The sequence below is a fragment of the Neopelma chrysocephalum genome, unplaced genomic scaffold, assembly GCF_003984885.1.
Source record: "Neopelma chrysocephalum unplaced genomic scaffold, ASM398488v2 Primary Assembly neopelma1_59, whole genome shotgun sequence".
In the NCBI taxonomy this organism is placed as follows: Eukaryota; Metazoa; Chordata; class Aves; order Passeriformes; family Pipridae; genus Neopelma; species Neopelma chrysocephalum.
Genome location: NW_020897714.1, coordinates 17898001 through 17912863, shown reverse-complemented (window position 1 = coordinate 17912863; position 14863 = coordinate 17898001). Strand labels below are relative to the sequence as shown.

Here is a 14863-nt window from a genome sequence, read left to right as displayed (position 1 = left end):
GAGTGACTGAGTATAAATGTGTGTCATACCCTTCTTTAGAAGGCCAAGCACTATGTTGTCTTTCTTTCATCATCTGGAGATTGCTGTGAAGGATTTCACTGCTGCTGCAGGCTTCTGACACAAGTGCATTTCCTGTCTTTAGAATCCAGATCAGTTCACATTACTTATCTAAATTTCCAGATTTTTGAAGTCTATTTCCAGGTTGCTTACTTATATTCCATTGAGTGTGGGATTCCAGTCTCTGTCTCTGTCTCTCTCTCTCTCCTCTCTCTCTCTCATTCTCTCATTCTCTCTCTCTCTCTATGTATCTGTAGACATATATATCTATATTCCATTAAGTGTGAGAAAGGGAGAACACCAAGAAGACAATCTCCCTCCCAGAGAGAAACACATTTTGTCCCCTTCCCCTTTCTTTGTTTTGTTCGAGTGCAGGATGCAAAGTGATGCCTTGAGTGAGTTAAGAGCACAGAAACATCTAGGTAATGCCTAGTCCCATTACAGGTGGGTTTTCTGTGAACTTTGTAACAATGAAGAGAAAAATCTTGATTTGGAGCTCCCCATAGCAGATCCTGCTGCCCCATGGCACTTCCCCAAACACTGCAGGCTGTCTAACCAGTGTATCTCAGGCCTGTCAACCTTGTCACATTAGCTTCTGGGCTTCTACCCACTGATGTACACAGCTCTGGGGGGTGCATCAGTACTTAAAGGGTTCATGCCCCTGTTGTTTCTAAACAGGAAGAGCTAGCAGCCACGTACTACATGATAAGTTACTTATGTGGTTGGACTAAACTGTAACCAACAAGCCTGTTTCTCTCATTTCTTCCTTTTACTAAGACTGTACTCAAAAGACAGTGTGTCACATTATCCATCACCCTGTACTTTGTGTTATCCTTTACCCCAGGGCAGTGTAAAAAGCTGCCAATCAGATTTTTTGAGAGCTTTATTCTTGCTCTGTGATGGTGTAAGTAACAACATCAGGCACCTGGCCTTTGGCTTTATTACTTACCTTCCCCAAAAGTGCTTTGCACACAGATGGTGCTATAAAGCAATCACGGCCAAAACCATTGCTAATTCATTATCAATTTATTGTCAGATTTACAGAGATTGCTGCTAAATTCCCACCATGCAACTTGCTCAACATCTGATAAATGGTAGCCTTCTGGCTTAGGGGCCTAGGGAGAAGTCTGTGATCTGAAATGGCATCACATGCTCTCTCCTTGTGCCCGGAGTCACTGTGTCTCCATCCCGCTCTCTTACAGTCCAGTTCCCGCAGCTCCCACTATGGTGCCTGGGGCCGCAGTGGAGCCTGGGGGAGCCGTCGCTCCAGCTGGAACAGCCTGGCCCGGGGACACAGCCTGAAACACAAACATCCCTCAGCCGAGCATGAGTCCCTCCTGCCTGGGGAAACTCACAGGGCAGCAGATGGGGAGACGGATGGGACAGGAAGGGTATTTCATCACCGCCGGACACTCTCTCTGGATAATAAAGGCTCCTGTGACCTGCTGGAGTTGGCCTCGGTCCCATCCGGCCACAGAGTGACCCATAAGCTGGGAGCACTGCCTGGAGCCAGCGAGCATCAGGACTGCAATGGCAAAATGCCCAGTATTGTCAAGGAGATCTTCCCAAAGATGAACAATCGCAAGGAGCGGGGAGAGGATGATGAAGAGATAGATTATGTGCGTATTTGGTGGAGGGAACCTGGGGTTATGCCGCAATGTTGTGGGAAACTCCAAATCCATCCTCAAGTTTCACTCTCCTTGTATGTGGATAGGAGAGCTTGCCAAGATGCTTTAGGAAAGCTGGAGGACAGCGCTGAGTGCAGATGGGACCTTTTTGTCACAGACAAGCTCAAAGCACATTGTGAGGCTGCCTGCAAGGCAGCTGTACAGGTGGATGGTAGGAGGAAGGCAGATGTGAGACGTGCACATGGTCATTTGGGGGGTGTTATTTCAGAGTAGTGCAAGTAATGATTTCTACAGGATAGAAGTCGGGCTGTGTGACCAGTGGGAGCTTTGCATGGGGAACGTCAGCAGACCAGAGCAGGAAACACAGGCGCCAGAGACAAGGCAACTGAGTTTTGTGGTGCCAGTGTGGGAGACAGCAACGCCCAATCTGTGAGCAAATCAAAGGGTGGAAAAAGTGGAGCCAAAGTCAGTAGAAATTTTGGACAGACGTATATGCTGTATGAAATTCCAAGCCCAAGTGCCAACAGAAGGCCTTTTTGTCCTGGCTTCTCATTTAGCTGAGGTAGGGAGGTAACGTTGTCCTAATTTAACAAAGCCCTTCCAACAGCTCTGAGAAGGTGTCTTGGACAACATCCTGATCTAAAAGGGACACCAGCTGTTTTATTCGTTGTGATCTGGAGGAGAAACCAGATGCCAAGAGGTAAACAGGCCCTGGCAAAGCAGCTTCTACCTTCTTTTCCATGACTTGTTGCCTTTGAGTTGATTTCTTCATTCAGGGGCTTACAGGCAGGTAGTGCATCTGGCAGACTGCAGATAGTGATGTTTCTGGATCAGATGAGAAAGGAAGTGTCTCTCAGGTAAATGGGAACGTAACCAGAGGCACTTGCTTCTTCTGCACCCCTACAGAGCCTGTGCTTTCGCATCCAGAAGATGATGGAAGTCTATAAGCCAGACTGGTGTGAGTTACGGGAAGACTGGTCCATATATCTCTTCTCTCCACAAAACAGGTTTGTGCAGTTTTTGCCATGAGAAGGTTGAAAAGATGGGGCAGATTCTCTTGCTGTGCTGGCCACATCCCCTGATGTTAGGTTGTGACTTTAAACTTACCAACAGGGAAGTATTTTTTCCTCCACTGTCCCTTCTACAGCCAAACAACTTTTCCTAGATTCTGGAGATGAAACAAAGGTTGAGCATTCTAAATAGCTATTATGATCTTCCCTCCCTTTGGAGCATCCCAATTTTATTTTGTGTAATCATAAATATTTATAGCAAAGCAAGGCAGGGAATACTAATGTTAACCCAAAAAGGATAAAGAATGTATTATTAATGACTCCATTATACTGATATTTCCTCTTCTGGTACCAGAACAGTCTCTCCATTTCATTTACAGGCCCAGTACCAATTTATCAGCAGTCATATCACACCTTTTAGGGTAAAGTTAGTATTCTTCTTGCCTAAAAAAAAGAAATTTCGGTTAAATTCTTCCTACTAAAGAGGTCTTCCTACCAGGAGAAAATGTCCATGTACCCCAACCAACAGTATTCTCACCCGTGTGCATCGCCCCTTGAAAAGAAAGGGCTTTCATTGTAGGTCATAAGGGAGAGCTTTTTGCTCTGACACTTATGTTAATGTGCACAGTGTCTTTTGGAGTGGACAGAAGTGTGGTCCCCATGACTGACAACCTACCTGCCACTCCTCAGCTTTCAGCATGTGGCCTCTTTGCCATGGGGAGGTACAAAGTGGAAGTTTAGGAGAACAACTGAAACAGGCAAGATAGGAGCACAGTCATGATGGTTAGGATGCCCTTGCGCAGTTCCAGACTCCCTGTATGACTGTGGACCGTCCTGGGATATTGCCATATCAACAGACATCAGTATCAGTGATAGGAAAGCTGCTATGTCAGAGTCCAGTTTTGGACAGAACTCTTAATTCTCTGTCCTCATAGCTCCTAAACTTGCTCTGCCTGAGGCACAGGTGCCTACTGGAACTCTCTTACAGGTTTCGCCTCCTCTGCCAAACCATCATTGCTCACAAGCTCTTCGACCATGTCGTGCTGGCCTTCATCTTCCTGAACTGCATCACGATTGCCCTGGAGAGACCACAGATTGAGCACAGAAGCACGGTGAGCACAATTACCTGCCACCTTCTTTTTAGCATAACCTCTAAGAGTAGTTCTTAAGTGTTCCCAACACTTAAGTGGTATGACCTCTGGAAGAACATCATTAAACACCAGCTCCCACTCATTTATTCAATACCCAAGTATTAGTAATTAACATAGCGTGTGCTTCCCCTGCAGGGTCTTATAATGGGGCAACCCGCTTTATAATACAGAAATCTTAGTTCCTTCTGTGTTGGAAAGTAAGAGAGTGCTTCAGGAATCTGCATAGAAGAGTTGAATGGCAAAAGGGGCAAGGACTGGGAACTGAAAAATAGAAGTAGCTTCCATCCTGTACAAACGGCATGCCATCATTTATGTATGCTACTCTTGAGCTATTTTGGAGATGGCTCAAGCTGGCAAGTGAAATTACTTTTTCTGCTTGTCTGCCTTAGCTAACTCCCAGACTCCACTGCACTTGGATACAATCTGTGGTCAGTGGTCAGCAGCTCTTTGGGAGGAGTCCCAGGTCAGCGCAGCAGGTCAGGACTGAGCAGCACTGGTAGAACAGGGCAGAGAGTGCCTTGAAACCAGATTTGCAGGATGCATTGCAAATCCCATCCACTATGCTCTTGCAGAGATGCACAGGATCCTGTCCCAGCTGTGGCACAGGGCTGAGCCAAGGTGTATGAGCTGAAAGCTGCCGAGCACTGACCTCTGCCAAGAGTACCTCCCTTATTTCATCAACTTTCAGGTCCTTCACAGGATTGCAAAAGATATTATCAGAGAAGCCTGACAGAGTAACAAGAAGTCAAGATACATTTAAGGTCTTTATCTGTTTCTTTGTTTTGTTGTTTTGGTTTTTTTTCTAGGAGAGGATCTTTCTCACTGTGTCCAACTACATTTTCACAGCAATTTTTGTAGCTGAGATGACACTGAAGGTAAGTTACTGGAGATGGGCAGCTCAGGGCCTTTTTCCCTGTCAAACATGGTTCATATTTGCTCAGCACTCTTTTAAAATCTGTCCCTCTTTTCAGTGTGCCAGGCCTTTCCTCTATCTTGGCAAAGGCAGATACTGCCTGGGGTTGAGTCCCATCTTGTCAGGCACAGAGGGGATGTTTATCCTAGGCTTTAGATCCAGCTGGATCTTAGTATCCGTGAGGGGTAGCTGGCCTTTAGGTATGGATTTTGTAATGATGTCAAATGTCCATTCCCTTTCTTCTGGAGCAAGAATGGGGAAATAACAACAATATTAATAACATGTTCTTAAATGAGATAATTATTCAATAGATGTCTAAGTACTTTGCAACAATCAGGAAACCTTGTTATTCCCTTCTTGTGAATGGGAAAGAGTCCTAAAAGTGTGTACCTGAAGTTAAACCCCTAAAATTTATACCTGAATTTTGGCCATTATTTCCAGGGTGTTAAGCTCTCTCCATTGCCAGCAATTTCTGTAGCACCTGCTGTTTTTGAGAACTGCTGACAAAAAAAGCTACTCCCTTAGAGCCAAAGTATGGATTTGGGTGCCTGACTTTACCTCCCAGGTGATCTTTGAACAGGGACACTTGCCCCAGGTCTGTGGTATGGCAGGGAAAGGTTTCCTGCATGTTCCCTGTTACTCAGAGAAGTAGAAAAAAGATGAGAAAATGCTATGGCCCTGTTATTTCTGGAGTTATGTGCCACCACTTTCCCCAAAGACATTCTCCTTCACAGACATCCAGGTGAAAGGAAAATATATGAGATCACACTTCAGTGTCATGAGGAGTTGATAACTATTCCCCACCTTCCAACTTTCTCCATAGTTGCCCTCTACTGGGTAACATGGAGGAGCCGTTTCAACCCCTCCCCTCTCCCCTCTCTTGCAGGTGGTCTCTCTAGGCCTGTATTTTGGTGACCAGGCTTATCTCCGCAGCAGTTGGAACATCTTGGATGGCTTCTTGGTCTTCGTTTCTCTCATTGACATTGTGGTCTCAGTGGCCTCCGCTGGTGGTGCCAAAATCCTGGGGGTGCTACGAGTTCTCCGGCTGCTGCGCACCTTACGTCCCCTCCGGTCAGAATCCCACCGAGCCTTGCTCAGCCCCCTCTTCCCACTGATTCTCCCCAGGAAGGGTGCCAGAGTCAGATCCAGCTGTGCCAGGCAAACTGTTGTCTTTGACATGGAGAAGTCCCCCTTAGCCATGTGGGTCTGATGCTAGAGGTACCTCATCAGACAACAAACCCCTGGGAGAGAAGAGGCTTTTTGGTTACAGGAGGGTCATCTCTACTGATGGGTCACTGCATAAGGAGAGTAGGGGCCTGCTGCTGCTGAAAATGCTTAGCTTAGGCCGAACATCTCTGCCCTGCCCTTCTATCACTCTTCCCCTTCCTTCCCTTCCAGAGTCATCAGTCGAGCCCCTGGCCTGAAGCTGGTGGTAGAGACACTCATTTCTTCCCTGAAGCCCATAGGAAACATTGTCCTCATCTGCTGTGCTTTCTTCATCATCTTTGGCATCCTGGGTGTGCAGGTATGTTGTTACTGTCCATCAAACAGCCCTTGTACCCCCACGCCTACTATCGTGGGCACCTCTGTACCCCCAGGTCCTACAACAGACGTGGGGAACCAAGCAGAACAGGAGGGATGGGCAAGCCAGGAAATTTTCTGCACCAGCTTTCCCTCACGAGCTGTCTCCCACGTAATGAACCTATAACCTTTGGGAAGGACAGACAGGTGCTCAGCAAGGGCAGAGATTGTTGGATGTGAGAGAAAGAAGTAGACACACCTGGCAGGAGCTGGATCAGGGTTTGGGTCAGCATTATAGGGAGAGCCCAGGGCTGGCACAGCACAGGGCTCACTGGGCACATCCGTGTCAGCTCACAAAGGCAAGCAGTTCAGTGCCTGCTTGCATGAACCCTGCCTCCAGTTAGCTCTGTTTCTCCCCCTCACTCTGAGCCCTAAATCCACCCACAACCTTCTTTTTAATTTTTTTATTTAATCCTCTTTATTTTTGGCTGTTGCATTGCAGAGGAGCAAGGGTGTGGGCGTTACTTCCATCTCAGGGAATATGCTATACTTAGTCTGCTCTGATGCATCTGTACAAATGCACAATCCAGTACCTTCCATATGGGGAAAGGAGCCCTGGGCAGGAGAGCCACAGCAGTGCAGTGCAGTCTTGTCAAAAAAAAAAAAAAGAGGTAAATGAGAAGAAGAGGATGTTTTTTTCTGGTTCTTTACCCTCAGAAGAGATCTTTTCCCATCAGCACTCTCAGTAACTGGGAAGCAGGGAGAGAAGATTACTCTAGGGGACTGATTAGAAGATACTTTTTCCCTTTGTACCCAAAAAGGCTTTCCTAAGGGCTGTCAGATGGTAAGGACTTACAGTCACTGTTGACCTAGGGGGGTGGAGGAGGCTGAAAAGCCAGGTGTGAGTTTACAAGAGTGGTCCTGGTTCCTTAGCAATGTTTGAGCCTATGCTCTACATTGTGGTGGTGGTGTCCCTGTTATGCTCCACATGGCTTGTGGTCTTGCAGCCCACCCAGCATCTCGACAGTTTTTGCACGTCCCAGGGAGCATGGGGAACCCTGTGGGGAAAGGGGCTGATGGGGTCATTCCCCTCCTGCAGCTCTTCAAGGGCAAGTTCTACCACTGCCTGGGAGTCGACATCAGGAACATCACCAACCGGTCCGACTGCATGGCCGCCAACTACAAGTGGGTGCACCACAAGTATAACTTTGACAACCTGGGACAGGTGAGTGTGTCACAGCCCCTGCCTCTATCTCCTCCTATATGTATACTCCTCCCCAGGGCACAGATACAGTGCCTGGAAAGCCTGATCCCTGGGCCAGAATGAGTGATTATTTGGCATGGGTATCCATGCAGAAGCTGTGTCACTAGTGGGTTGGTATCAGGATGATGTTTAGAAGTTGTAGGGGAAAGAAAAGTTGTAGCAGCAGAGAGCTTGATTTTCTCTTTTCTCCTGCCATGAAGCAGATGGTCTTCACAACCTCTCTCCTCTGCTGAGTTTGACTGCACATGGCTTCCTGTTACCCCCTCCCTGTCCTCCACATGGGAGGGAGCAGGTTTTGATGTGTGCAGAGACACAGGCAGGAAGAGTATTTTAGTGCTGTGTGTGTTAGACCATAAACACATGATTTTTTTCTCCCTGCCTGCCAGATGCACCTGCTCCACATCTGCTTTGCTTTGTATGTTGCAGGCTCTGATGTCCCTCTTTGTTCTGGCTTCCAAGGATGGCTGGGTCAATATTATGTATAATGGACTAGATGCTGTAGCTGTTGACCAGCAGGTACAAAGATTTCCTTGTGAAAGGACCTTTTTCACTTTCCTTGGGCTAGTAAGGCAGAAGTATACTTTAACATCCTGCTTCAGATACCTCCCTCAAAACAAGATTCCCTTCCAGGGCCCTTCTGAATCCTTTGCTCACCTGTTTGCAAGGGGTCAGGTCCATGGACTTGCCTAGTTCATGCAGGGAGGTGCAGCTGTGCCTGTTTAGTAGGTGTCTGTAGTAATTCTTACCTTCTACTCAGTTTAGATCTTACAGCGGGCCTTTATTTATAATGATGGAGCAACCATGCCCTGTGCTTTTCTGGGCGTGCTGGCTCCCTCCTGGCCCACAGATGGTTATTTTAATGCCTTATAAAGCAGGAACTGTTGGGCTGCTGCCCACTGCATCCCTATTCCTTTACTGCTAAGACCATGACCAGCTCTGTTTTCCCCCTTCCTCCAGCCAGTGACCAACAACAACCCCTGGATGCTACTCTACTTCATCTCCTTCCTCCTCATTGTCAGCTTCTTTGTGCTCAACATGTTCGTGGGGGTGGTGGTGGAGAACTTCCACAAGTGCCGGCAGCACCAGGAGGCTGAGGAGGCGCGCCGGCGGGAGGAGAAGCGCTTGCGACGCTTGGAGAAGAAGCGAAGGAGTAAGGCACAGCCTAAGTGTTTGGTTGGTTCGTAGGCCAAGGTTTTCTGAGAAAAACCTTTTCCTCTTCTTCTTCTTTCCTGATGGACTGGTCTCCAAAATACATTGCTCATGGCCGTGCTCTCAGCCTTCCTCCCTGCACCACTACCGTGCCACTACACACCTCACTAGGGCAGTCTGGGGAAGAGGGGTGGCTGATGAAGTCTGCTGGCACTCTAGGGAAGCCACTGGGGCTTTAGCACCCTGCTCCTCAGGAGATAATGTACCAAAAATACCCCTGTGCACATGCTGGTGAGCACTGTTGACATAAAGCATCCACACATCAATACACCTCCTGGGCTTGGGATAGTTCCACCTGGGCTTTCTGCAACTCAGCTGGTGATTGAAGGAAGACCTGGACAGACCATCCTTTGTGTTTAACCCTAAATTTAAAGAAGAAGGAGGGGAAAAAAAAAAGAGGAAGACCACTGTGTTTTGTTCCTGGTTCTTTCCATCGGTGTTGCACTGTCACTCCTTGGGATCCCAAATCCTCTGTGGTGAAAGAAACTCTCTTTTCCTGGTGTTTCTGTCCTCTTCTATGTTACCTTTAGACAAAAATTGCAAAAGCGTACTTGCCCCTGGAAATCATCCCTACTACCCAGACTGATGGTTTTCTTACATTCACAGCCTGTGGGCATGCTTTCCCTTCCTGCGCTCCAATTTTTCCCCTCTCTCCCGTGACACCCCAGGGCCTCTCCTTGAACCATCTGCTCCCTTTTATCAAAAGTGATCTTAATTTGTCAGGATACGAAATGCTGATTTAGCACTGTTCCTATAAACATAGACTAACAGATTTCCTTTCTAGCATTCCTTTCCTTATCTTTTTTCTACTTATTTTTTCCCCACTTCTTCTTTCTTCTTTTTTTTTTTTTTTATCCCCCCCCCTTCCTGTGTCCCTTATCTTTTACATATCCTTTTCTGGTTTTTCTCTCTCCCACCTCCATTCCCTTTTCTTTCAACACCTGTTACCAGTCTTATGCCTTCTCCCTTCTCAGTGTTTCTTACCCATTTCTTTCTTTCTTTCAATTTCTTCCTAACTCTGCCCATATCCCTCTTTCCACTGAAGAGGCGCAGCGTTTGCCGTATTATGCTACCTACTGCCCCATACGCCTCCTTATTCATTCGGTCTGCACCAGCCACTATCTGGACATCTTCATCACTTTCATCATCTGCCTCAACGTGGTCACTATGTCCTTGGAGCACTACAACCAACCTGTGGTGAGTGAGATCATGGAGATAAGCACTGCCTCTAGACATTATATTACTTTGCTACAGCTCTCTGATGACCACTGCCCACCAGCATAAATAGGACACTTGACTGTCTCTAAAAATTACTGTTAAAATTTTGTAAGATTTAATGTAGTAGGCAAAGTTGGGTGAAGAGTCTCACAGGTATCCAGAAAGGTAGTTCCTACTCAGACACTTGTTAGCCATTAAAATCAATAGAGAGAAGGCGTCTAAGCAAGAGTCAGGCCCCTAGAAAGCATGGTGCAATTAAGTCTCTGTCCTTTATATTAGTAAGTGGATTTGTGGGTCACCCAAATTTAGCTCCCTGCTCTGCTTTTTATGTTCCCCTGGATCCTAATAGGAGTGGTGGAAGCAGCAGTGTCCTGGGAGCTTCAGGCTTTGCATCAGATTTCCAAATATCAGTCCAATTCCCCTGCCATATGGCCTGAGCTCAGAAAACTAGAGTGGCTGGTTGTGCGTCATGGGATGGGATGTCTTTACCGAGCCACCTTTTTTTAGTAAGAGAAGCTGCAGGGCCAAAGTGCTGAGTAGAGCCTCTCTCAGCTGCAGGGGATGATTCCCAATACAGCACCTTGGAGGTCAAATAAGTTTTACACTTTGGCTGGGGAAGACCACGTACCTCAGTGTTCTGGCAAAGCTCTAGATACCTTTGATGGAAACAATGTATGCTGCACATATCAAAGGAGCCTTCTGCTTCCATATGTAGAAAAAACATTCATCATGACATCTACCCAGTGGCATTTCAGTTTGGTTTAGGCTGGCAGCTCTGGTGTCTGAACAGGTTGTCCGAGGTAGCTCAGGCTTTGAGCAGCAGATGAATCTGTCTGTTCCTCATTCAAATCTACCACCAGGCTCCTCTGTTTCTTGCCTGTCTTGCCCAACTGCCCAGCTTTTATCTTGCCCTTGATAGTGCCCAGTTTTACTCTGCAGGAACTCTCAACTTTTACCTGTTGACATCCTCACATCAGACCTTTGTTCCTGAATAAGTCACTCCTCTTCCTTACTCCTCAGCTCCTTTCCCTAGAACACAGGTCTGGCCATGTCAGCCTGTTGTCAGGCTCTGTTAAACAATGTTCTTAAAGCTCTTCAAACCCTTCCAGTACAAAACGCCATCAAATACTGCCCATTGCTCATGCTGGTCCTTGGTGGTGGAGAAGGGGCAGCATGTAAAAGAACCAAAAGCCAATCAGCTCAGAGGTGTGACATATGCTGGCCCCAGACCAAGGCACAGCAGGGTTTCCTCCCATCAGAGATGACCTATGTCCACAACTGGAGTAACCTTTATTCTTCACTTCTGGTTGATAGCTATGCCAGTGCCACTAACAAGGTGTCATCCAGGTGGCACAGGCTACTGGCAGAAGAGAAGGCTGATGGTATTTTGTGGATTCTTCTTGCAATAGCCTCCTCCTCCCCATCATGCTGAACAGTACAGGAGAAAGGATCCTGATAAGAACATGGGGCAGAGAAGCCAGCTGGTGCTTGCCCTTAGTAGACAGCCTCCACATTCAAGTAGGTCGGAAGCATGGAGTAGCTTCCCCACCTCACAATGAATACCTGGCACTTAGGAGAGTCCCCACACAGAGGAGGTTTGTGCTTGATGTTGCTTTTGCCTAAATTCTTTGCCTTCTTTTTCTGCTGGAAGTCCCTGGAGACCGCCCTCAAGTACTGCAACTACCTGTTCACCACTGTCTTTGTGTTTGAGGCAGTCCTCAAGCTGGTGGCATTTGGTCTGCGACGATTCTTCAAAGACAGGTGAGCAGAGGGTTGTCAACCATGGCTGTGGAACAGTTGGGTTTGGGGTAGATATTTTGAGGACGATTCCCTATCTAGAGTGTGAGGTGGTGGCAGAGTGCCCTGACTGCCTCCCAGTTCTGCACAGCATGGACCTCACCTCAGTCTGCCTGAGCTACAATGCCTAGGCAATAGTGAGAGTTGTCCAAAAATTGCCTCTTGGTTGGCATGTGCTGGTTAGGCTAGAAAGCAAAGGAGATGAGGTTAGAGAGAGACACTTTTTTTCCTGCCCTCGAGGCAAACTGTGAGCATTCTGAAACAGAACATACATAACAAAGTTGATTTGAGGTAGTAAGGCCGTAGAAAGCTGAGCCCATTAGTCAATGCATAGCGCCACAGTAACACAGCTCCATGCTTCCAAATCAGGCTGACTTGCCTCTGGCTGCTCAGGCTAGGTGCAAAGTGAATCTCTGTTTGTCTGCAAAAGCCCATATAGGCTGACTCAGAGTGGGGCCTTGAACTCATACATAAAGAAATGTTTAGGTTGAAGTGGAAACAATTCACTTTGTTTTTCAGGGAAATGGAAAAACTCTATCTTCTTTATTGTCTTCAATTTTTCTTCTTAAGGTGGAACCAGCTAGATCTGGCCATTGTGCTGCTGTCTGTCATGGGCATCACACTGGAAGAGATTGAAATCAATGCTGCTCTCCCAATTAACCCCACTATCATCCGGATCATGAGGGTGCTGCGTATCGCCCGGGGTGAGACACTGGCCGAAGGCAGGGTACATGTGGCCATGGAGTGGGACTTGGTGCCATGACTCATTGAGCAGTGGCTGTACAGTCATAGGCTCACCCTGTCCCCAGCCCTAGAGAAGCCTCTAGGGTGTCCTTTGTCACAACCCAGCGGGGATTCTTCTGGGATGTGATGAAAGAGGGCCTAGAGGATAAGACTTTCTGGCTCCCTTGGGGGTGAAGGACTAAGAGGGTGGGCAGATCATGTGAGAACTGAACTTTCTCTGTTTCTTATTTATGGGGCAAGCATGGCAATGGTATGTGAAGAAGAGGCCACAAAGCAGGTTGAAGTTTGCACAGGCAGGGGCCTGAATCTTCCTGATGGTGGCCAAAGTGTGCTAAGCTGGCTTAACAGTGGTATCTGGAGGAAGAGAAACTGATGGAAGGAAAAATCCAAGCAGAGGAACAATTGGGGTACACATTACTGAGAAAAGGAGCACTTGGTTATAGTGCCTTGGTGAACCAGAAGTCCAATAGGCATGGGTGGTAGAAGCAGAGTATTTAGTAAAAAGGATATGGACTGGAGTAGAAGGAACAACTGTGGTTGTACAGTCAAAAGGGAAAAGGGGGATGAGGGGAAAAATCCATTTTTTCTAGGGCAAGGGGAGACAGGACATCTATCTTGTGCTATTGTCATTAGTAAGTCACACAAAGGACAGAGTTTCTGAGCTCAGTCTGAACCACACTTCTCTTGTGCTTGTTGTGGCAGTCCTGAAGCTACTGAAGATGGCCACAGGAATGCGAGCGCTGCTGGATACCGTTGTTCAAGCCCTGCCACAGGTAAAACAGACCAGCTTCCCAAAAGACTCCTCTGCTGTCCCTTTCTTCCAAAGGGCTGATTCTTGTTTAATCTCTAAGATAGAGCCTACTATGTTGTGCAGGCAACTGCCTGAAGGTCATGTCCAAGTTTTCATGTCATTCAGGGGTGTACAGCTCACCTCACATCTCTGTTCTCTAGTGGGTGATTGAAATAAGGTTCGACTCCTGGATAAGGGAGATTTCTTCACATCATGTCTAGCTAGTGTCTAACTGCTTGCAGTTAGTCCTCAGCTCCTTTCTCTCCTCTCCATAAGCAGGAAAGAGTGACTGGCAGCCATTTCAGGAGGAAAGGAAGTCTTCGTATTACTGCCCCTCTCACCCTTCCCTGCATGTGCCCTCTTTTCCCCCCTTCTCTTTCATTCACACTCTCATCACTTCTTTTCTTAGCAAGTGCCTCCCCCTTCCTTCTTTTTCTTCTTTTCTCCTCCTGGATCCCTTTGTGTTTCTGAGCTTCTCATATATGAGAAGCAGTGATATGCTCTGTTGTGGCTCACGCAGCCGGCAGTTAAGTGTCTGCTGCAAGACAGCTAGACAGAAGGATTTCATGAGCTGTGAGCGGCAGCTGTTCCCAAATGAGATGCTGACACAGTGCTTTACACAGGCTTCAAACCCACTGTGAGTATCCTCCATGATGGATGAGCAGCCAGGGAGTCTGGTCCCCTTCCCTTTGGATTGTTAAGAGAGAATTGTTACGCAAGAAGTGGTGGCACCAAGTGGCTCTACTGATCATACATCAGGCCATTCCCCTGGCAGGCCCTGAGAAGGCAACTATATTGCGTGATATCAAAATGCACAGGCATTTTTCAGTTGATTTATCAGCTAATGTGCCAGTGCTGGTGAGTAATGATGAGCTGAGATTCAGTTTGAAAACAGCATGAGTAGTTACCCAAGGAATTTACTTCTGATGTTGGTGACAACAAATGTCAATCTGAAAAAGAGGAATCTGATTGCACAAAAGTGAGACGGGAACTCTGTGATCTTTTATGGATCTTGAGCTCTGTCTGATCTCCCATGCTTTTTATTAAACAATAATTATTTTTGGGTAATAGTAATAGTAATAATAACAATAATAATAATTCATATGTAGGATATATAATATCATAATTCAGGACAGTTGTGGGCTGAGATACACTGGACAATGGAAGGAACAGGAGATTAAGGATGTTCCTATAGCAGGCAGATTTGGACCAGTAACATTTGTTAGTTCTGTCTCTGCTGCCTTAGGCTGACTCAGTGAAGCTTCTTTGCACCTTGCTCTTTTCCATTCCAGGAGCCACAAGAGATGATTTTTCTCAGGCAAGGGTCTGGAATGGAGCAGGTCTTCAGATCCAGCATCTGCATGTCTGTGGCATGTTTATTCTGCAACCCAGATAGATGCACACAGAGCTGGATGAAATAGTATCCATAAACTCTTGGTAAGAGGACTCTGCAATATATTTGCACCTAAATGATGAGACTCAACTTCTATCCCCAAAATATAGAGAATAAATAAGAGACTAGGAAATATTCATATCCCTGTCATGTAGATGGAGAAACTGA

At 46.9% G+C, this 14863-nt stretch overlaps 1 protein-coding gene across 4 annotated transcripts in view; it reads left to right on the top strand.

Moving 5' to 3' along the window:
• The window catches only part of CACNA1I (calcium voltage-gated channel subunit alpha1 I), a 92338-nt gene that overhangs the window by 57602 nt on the left and 19873 nt on the right, over positions 1 to 14863 (top strand). For 3 of the 4 annotated variants that reach the window (XM_027680197.1, XM_027680195.1, XM_027680194.1), the window contains exons 15-27: positions 1260 to 1676; positions 2592 to 2692; positions 3684 to 3807; positions 4653 to 4721; positions 5646 to 5830; positions 6158 to 6284; positions 7380 to 7505; positions 7971 to 8060; positions 8502 to 8721; positions 9799 to 9950; positions 11623 to 11732; positions 12339 to 12472; positions 13215 to 13285. In XM_027680197.1, the coding sequence (XP_027535998.1) occupies positions 1260 to 1676; positions 2592 to 2692; positions 3684 to 3807; positions 4653 to 4721; positions 5646 to 5830; positions 6158 to 6284; positions 7380 to 7505; positions 7971 to 8060; positions 8502 to 8721; positions 9799 to 9950; positions 11623 to 11732; positions 12339 to 12472; positions 13215 to 13285 (1926 nt within the window). The remainder of the gene's footprint in view (positions 1 to 1259; positions 1677 to 2591; positions 2693 to 3683; positions 3808 to 4652; positions 4722 to 5645; positions 5831 to 6157; positions 6285 to 7379; positions 7506 to 7970; positions 8061 to 8501; positions 8722 to 9798; positions 9951 to 11622; positions 11733 to 12338; positions 12473 to 13214; positions 13286 to 14863) is intronic. The other variant, XM_027680196.1, reaches the window with a different exon arrangement.